This window comes from Prorops nasuta, unplaced genomic scaffold (genome assembly GCF_024137725.1).
Source record: "Prorops nasuta isolate Cenicafe-Biocafe unplaced genomic scaffold, Cenicafe_Pnas_1.2 PNAS00006, whole genome shotgun sequence".
Taxonomy (NCBI): Eukaryota; Metazoa; Arthropoda; class Insecta; order Hymenoptera; family Bethylidae; genus Prorops; species Prorops nasuta.
The window spans coordinates 9,358,258-9,365,863 of NW_027116803.1; the positions used below are offsets into that span (position 1 = coordinate 9,358,258).

Consider the following 7,606-nt stretch of genomic DNA (forward strand, 5'->3'; position numbering starts at 1 on the left):
GTAAGGCGCTTGCCTGCTGTTATCGCGGGCTCGGGTTCGATTCCCGAAGACTCGTGCAATTTTTAAAAAATTTTTTTTCATAATGAATTTTTTTTTTATTACCATTAATCTACTAGATTAAATAATAAATTAAGAAAATGAAATATTTTTAACAATAATACGTAACATATGAGTCTCAACAAAATTGATCGATTTTACGTAAAATCATCGCATTTCCTTATATATTATAAAATCTAATAAGTTAATGGCTGCTTATAAATATTATTTTAATATTCATTCAACGTGGCCAGCTTTTTTATCATAGCTGACAGAAAAGACATTTCTTAATTTGCTTCGGCTAGCTCGGCTTTGCTCGTTGGCTAAACGAACGAAGATCGAGCACGAGAAAGAGAGGTCCGAGAAAAGTATACCGCTCTCTTTTGTACTTCTACGTTCAACGAAGCTAGCCGAAGTCAAGCGACGGAAGCCGAGATACGTATGCATCGCTGTGTGATCAGCGAGAAGGGACACGAGTGGGGATGTCTCACGCATGCCAGAATTTCCAGAAGGCTTTCGGAGTCGTAGTGAGCCTATGGTTGCATAGTGGGGGGAACGAATACCCGCTTTCTATCATCACTGCCGGAAAGTCCCCGGAGCAGAGATGTTAACTTGTGGGAATTCGGTATCCCCACCACGCCGCCACTAGCTTGCACGCACACAGTGCCAGCGGTACATCGGTGAGCCAACCCCACTACTATCGCCGCTCGCTGGTCACGCACACAGCTACATCGATACGTGCGTGTCTCGGCTTTCGCCGTTGAAGTTCGGTTAGCTCCGGTGAGGTATGAGTACGAGAGGGATGAATATACTTTTCTCGGACCTCTCTTTCGCTCTCTATTTCACCTAAGTTTAGCCAACGAGCCGCGCGAAACTCCTTTTCCAAGGGTGTCGGCCGGCTCGATGCGCTCGTAAGAGAAATTTATTTTTTGACAATTATAATACAGGAAAATTATTAAATGTTACTATAATTTAACAATTATCCTCAAAATTGTAAAAAATTTTTGTATATAAAAAATTATTATGAGATGAAATAAAACTAACAAAGAAATAATATTATCCGTGTAACTAATTGAAAGAAAAAACCCTTATTATATTGCACAAAATGATCACTGAAGTGTGACATTTAAAATTAATTAAATAAAAAATTATACGAGAATACATGAGATTGATTAATTTGAAAAAATGGTTAAAAATGAGGTAAAAACTCGACCATTTTCTTGCAACATCACTGTACCGATGGTGATTTGGATTTGCAAATATCACAAAATTGTCCAAAATTCATCAATTTCCTATGAAATGCAAAAATCTGACATAATTTCTATGATGAGAGCCTAATAAATGAAAATGTGGGGCGGCTAGGATGTTTCTTCGGTTACTTTCTTGTATGGTACACCTATAAGCGAATGAAATCTCCTAAAAAATATGCCAAAATAATGGCAGGAAATAAAATTGCGCCTTAATATTACAATGTAAAATACAATGTCAAGAAATAGCTCAAACTAACAACTTTCAAACTTGTTTCATGCAAAATTTTAGTGTAGGAGGTACTTCCGCCTTGAAAATTTTGCAAATTCATGTATAATTGTTGATAAATAAATAATTATTGATCCAGAATGCACTTAAAATAAAGGATTATTAAAATTGAGTTTTACACTATGAGCTTTAAAAATCTGACTTTATTTCTATATTGAGAGGCAAATAATTCCGTTGGTCAAGCTTCTTGGCTCTTTTTTCGGCCATAATCTGGTGTAAAATGTCCGAATGAACAAATAGATGCTATAAATGATAACCAAATCACGTTGGAATCAAAAGTTGGCTTTCATAGCTATGTTGCAAAATCAAGCCTAGAAATGGCTAAAATTGTCCATTTTCAAACTCATTTTCTACAAAATTGGAGTGTCGTAGCCGCTTCCGGTTGGATTTTTTTGCTATTTCAGGTATAGTTGTCAGTAATAATAATAAAAATACCCTCTGAAAGCTCTGAAATGGTAAGTTTATTGAAATTCAATTTTACCCTATGAGAATCAAAAATCTGACTTTAAGCACATATTGAGAGGCAAATAACTCAATTTCTCTTGCTTCTCGGCTCTTTTTTCGGCCATAATCTGGTGTAAAATGTCCGAATGAACAAATACATACTATAAATGATCATTAAATCACCTTGGAACCAAAAGTTGACTTTCATAGCTATGTTGCAAAATCAAGCCTAGAAATGGCTAAAATTGTCCATTTTCAAACACATTTAATGGGAAAGTGGAGTGTCGTAGCCGCTTCCGGTTGGATTTTTTTGCTATTTCAGGTATAGTTGTCAGTAATAATAATAAAAATACCCTCTGAAAGCTCTGAAATGGTAAGTTTATTGAAATTCAATTTTACCCTATGAGAATCAAAAGTCTCTCTGAATCTCCATACTCAGCGAATAAAGCTTGTTGAATTTCTCTTCGTGTTCCATGAAATATTTCCTATTGGAAAAATGAAAACAATTTTTAATTGTAAATTGTTGCAGTGTTTTTTTTTTTTTTTTTTTTAAGGGAAAAATGCATCCTGGCACACTTAGTATTACGGAAACATACATTTCTTCCTATTGTGTTCTTTCATTACACAAAAAGTTATAAAACAGTTGTGTAATGTAAGTTCAATTGTTGGAATGAATATATATTTTAGCCGTATACTAAATAGTGTGGGACTCACCATCTCCATGCTTGTGTCGAATTAATATACTTATTAAGTTCGAACTACATGGTTCTTCTGACAGCGCCTACCCACTAAAAAACCCTCCTTTCGCGGTTTACGTATTTTTTCGGTCAATTTTACGTATTTTCTTTGAACTGTCGAATCCGTCAGACATTTTTTCACTTGATTTTATAATTGTCGAATCCGTCAGACATTTTTTCACTTGATTTTATAATTGTCGAATCCGTCAGACATAGTTTCACTCGATTTTATAATTGTCGAATCCGTCAGACATTCCTTCAATTATCGTAAAGTACTTCGTCATCAAAATCACCATCAATATCATCATCGTCATTTGTGTATCCATGAATTGTAAGAGTTACCTTATTTTCGACGTAACTTCTTGCGTATAAATTATCTTTTTCAGTTAATTTTATGTGTTTTTTACTTATTGGCATTGTAATGCTATCATGATTTGTACATTTCAAATAATTTTTAATGACGCAAATTGCATTTAAAGTAGCAGAACTTATACGATTCCTTTTTTTCGTTTTGACATCAGGAATGATTGAAAAGCACCGTTCTGCTTCTGCATTCGAATGTGGAAGTGACCGTACTATACACGATAGTAATTTCAACAAAGGATATTTTTCCTTCCTTTCACATTTAGTTTGCGAAATTTTTATCCACATGTCATCGAAGGAAAGTCTAGACCATTTATATTTCTGATCTGCTGACTCATCGTTAAATAAAGAAAACCATTCTTTTTTTAGCTCTATGTCATTTTTTATACCAAATGTATTGCCAATTTTTAATAATGCTGCAGCCGATGATTCTCTATCTGAGTTAAAAAGTGAGTTCTCGTTATCAAGAACTGTAAAATTTTTATAAAACTCATCATGTATTGGGAAACGGTTACGAATTTCGTCAGCAGCTTTTATTAAAAGTTTTAAACAATTCTTTTTAATATCATGAACTTGCATTTGCGTTAACGTTTCTTTACTCTTTTGGTCTTGCAGATATTCTTCACAATCATATCCTACGTTTATATCTTCCAACGGAATAATATTAATATCCTTGGAAAAATTAATATCACAGAAATTTGCTTGAGCTATGCAAAACTTCAATAATGCAGGTTTCATGAAATTTCTTAAAATAAAAATTAAAATTTCAACCGATTTTGGCTGCAATAAATGCAGTTTTGTTTCGCGTGCTTGAAACTCGGCATTAAAAGTATTGAACTTATTTAAAATAAAATGCAGAAAATACAAATACGCTTTAGTTTCAGCGTTCTGCATACATTGGTGCAATTCATAGGCTTGCATATTATTTTCTGAGGATTGTTCTAATAGAAAGTTATTTAGAACATCCCAATATTCTAATACACGATCAATACATTTATAGCGAGTAAGCCATCGAGTTTCGGCATGCTTCAACAAATTTGTTATTTTTCCTGCAAAACACCTTTGAAATTCCCGAAATATTGCCGTCCGTTTAGGGCTTCCGCTCACGAAATTAACAATTTTCTTCACAAATTCTTCCGGGAATGAAGGTAGCTCTTTACAAGCAGCGGAAGCAACGAGTGACGATAAATGACATATGCATGGAAACGTTATTATATTTGCATTCTTTTCTAATATTTTCGTTCGAAAAGACGAATTTCTACCGATCATAACAGATGCATTGTCACAGGCTATTGCTAATATTTGGCTTAATGGTATTTGTTTTTTTACCATTTCATTATTAAACGCGGAAAATAACTTTTCGGCCGAACAATCTCTTGCGTCAATATTTATTAATTGCAATAGACGTGTTTGAATTTGCAATGACGCAGGTTCAATATACCGAACCATTATTGAAAACCATTTTTCATTTGTTAAATCCGAAGTCTCATCAACAAATACCGAGAATTTTGTATTTTGTAACGTTTCCGTGAGACTTTGTGTTTCTTCGCGACAAACCACATTAGTTATAATTTTTGATAATTTAACACGTCCTAATGTTATGGCTTGTAGTACTTCCGGTTCCTTGCCTATCTGTTTAAACATATTAACCATTGCGGAGCTTGCTATATACGGGATATTATGTTCTACAAAAAACGTTGACAATCTTATTTCCGCTATTTTAACGCGTTCAAGAAAATCAAATTCTTTTTCCTTCGAAAATTCTGCGGAATTAGATGAGCTACTGGAGCTTTGCGGAATATGCCGATTTGAAAATTGAACAGCATTTTGCACGTGAATGCTGGAGGACTCATGTTTCTGAATTTCCGAATAACCGCAATTTAAAACTTTATCGCAAATTAAACAGTGAAACTTACTACTGTCATCAGGTATCGGCTTTGCCCACTTCATCCAAGATGGGTTCAAATCATACCAATGATATTGAAATTTCTTTTTGTGGCTGCTTTTTCTCTTTTGCGGATTGGAAGACATTCTAGTCTTTTTTGATACCGGGCTATTTTCACTGGAAGACATTTTCCACTCTTCCTATCACTTTAATCACTTTATATCACGAAACTGTCAATTAATCCGATTAATAGCTTTAAGGCAAATGCCCAAGATACAAAGGCTTCATCTACTTTTATACATTTATTAAATTGTGTACAAATAAAGGCAGAAATGGGGTAAGGTTCAACGATTTGTAATGTAGGGTTGATGACCTGACGGATAATTAATTAGTTGGCATTAAAAAAAACTGATAGTTTCACTGGGAATCGAACCTGTGACAACAGGATCAGCATTCTTATGCGCTATCCACTCACCCACTACACGACTTCCCCAGAAAATTAAAAATTTCCGATATAAATAGCCAACAAGCTATTAGTAATAAATTGAATTAATAAATAATTCAATTAATAACAAATTCTTTTAGTCTAACTGCCAAATAATATTTTATTAAAGCATATAAAATATTTACGCATTATCGCTTAGATTATATAGACGATAAAGTTTTAACTATCCAATGGAGCCTTGTGGTGTAGTGGGTAAGGCGTCAGACCTCTGTACCGTAGGACGTGGGTTCGAATCCCACTGCAGTAGTCATTTTTTTCGTAAAGATTTTCATGAAATAATTAAAATATTATTAAATGTAAGTAATACTTAATTTATTTCAGTATCGGAAATTAGAAATTTAATTTATATCGCGTTAAGAAGAATTCCAAATCGGTTCCTTCTCGATTTAAAAGTTACGGTTACTGTAATGTAGAAGAACTTGTATATAATACACAGGGTATACAGTAAATAATAAAGATGGCAAATAGAATAAAGCAACTAATCATGTGAAATAATATCTCCAACAATAATAGGTTCTCATGTAACAATTGTGTTAGAAAACCAATAGGACACCTTGTATATTTAATTTGAAAAGTACTGTGGTGATTTGGTGAAGACGAACTTCGTTGGTACCTCACTCGTATCTTGAATCTCGACGGATTAACTTCGAAAGCAGAAGCAAAGGAAGGATAATGTAAGTACTTTCAACAGTATTCAATAAATTTTTGACATTTCTCTCACTTTACTTTCTCCATTATAATTGTCTCATTTATCGAATACAAAAACCTTTTCCTTCATATAATAATTTCAATTCTTTTTGTTTGTTACAGAATCATGGCCGAACCTATGCCCAATGGGAATGGTGAGTGGAAACGAACTTTTTAGTAAAGTCTATTTTGCAAATAATAAATTTTATTAATGATTATCTGTTACAGAAACTACGAAGGATCTCCTGCGAATTATAAAGGAGCGGGTGGAGGAGAACGGGGTTCTCCTCCACCAAATTAAGGAGCGGCTGGAGCGGCTGGAGCAGCAGCAGCCACAGCAGCAGCAACTGCAGCCGCAGCAGCAACTGCAGCCGCAGCAACAACAGCAGCTGCAGCAGCAACAACAGCAGCCGCAGCAGCAGCAACTGCAACCGCAGCAGCCGCAGCAACAGCAGCAACAACAAGTGGCAGTGCAAGCGTTCGTGCCTGCCACTCAGGCGGCGAGACCCGGCTATATACGTAAGCATGAAGAATCTTAAGTGTAGTTAGGCATTTCATCTTTTCCATTTACAGAACCTTTCCTTTCCTATTAGTTATATAAAGAATTAGATTAATTATTACAATGGTATCTAATCTAAGAATGTTTTCCTTTTTTCTGTTACAGCTCGAGCTTCTAGTAGGGGAAATAGTAGGCGCTACTATCATAGCCGGGTCAGGGAAGAATACCCCAGACAGCGCAGCAATTCCCGTCCTGCGGGTTATTTTGTGTATTATAATTAAATAAAAAAAAATAAAATGTATTTCACACCTCTATTTATTTCATAAACCCTTACTCCTATTTTACTTCACAGAAGGAGCCACCTCGTAGAGACCGTTAATTTAGATATGATGATTTGAAGACCTACATTTCAGCCATTCAAGAACACTATATTGCAGCACAGCTTAGGAAACTAGAATTAGAGTCGGACATGATTTGATGATGATTAATAGCATCTATTTGTTCATTCGGACATTTTAGACCAGATTATGGCCGAAAAAAGAGCCGAGAAGCAAGAGAAATTGAGTTAATTGCCTCTCAATATGTGCTTAAAGTCAGATTTTTGATTCTCATAGGGTAAAATTCAATTTCAATAAACTTACCATTTCAGAGCTTTCAGAGGGTATTTTTATTATTATTACTGACAACTATACCTGAAATAGCAAAAAAATCCAACCGGAAGCGGCTACGACACTCCACTTTCCCATTAAATGTGTTTGAAAATGGACAATTTTAGCCATTTCTAGGCTTGATTTTGCAACATAGCTATGAAAGTCAACTTTTGGTTCCAAGGTGATTTAATGATCATTTATAGTATGTATTTGTTCATTCGGACATTTTACACCAGATTATGGCCGAAAAAAGAGCCGAGAAGC

At 34.8% G+C, this 7,606-nt stretch overlaps 2 protein-coding genes across 2 annotated transcripts; one reads left to right on the forward strand and one right to left on the reverse strand.

Moving 5' to 3' along the window:
• Positions 1–3,011: 3,011 nt before the first annotated feature.
• Positions 3,012–5,189, reverse strand: LOC136774671 (protein FAM200A-like). Its single transcript, XM_066729084.1, has one exon. It carries the CDS (start codon positions 5,187–5,189, stop codon positions 3,012–3,014), a length of 2,178 nt encoding a protein of 725 aa, XP_066585181.1.
• Positions 5,190–6,339: 1,150 nt separating this feature from the next.
• Positions 6,340–7,090, forward strand: LOC136774672 (putative uncharacterized protein DDB_G0294196). The gene is made up of 4 exons (XM_066729085.1): positions 6,340–6,370; positions 6,422–6,712; positions 6,858–6,960; positions 7,045–7,090. The coding sequence occupies exons 1-4, from the start codon at positions 6,340–6,342 to the stop codon at positions 7,088–7,090; spliced, it is 471 nt and encodes a 156-aa protein (XP_066585182.1).
• The last annotated feature ends 516 nt before the right edge of the window (positions 7,091–7,606 follow it).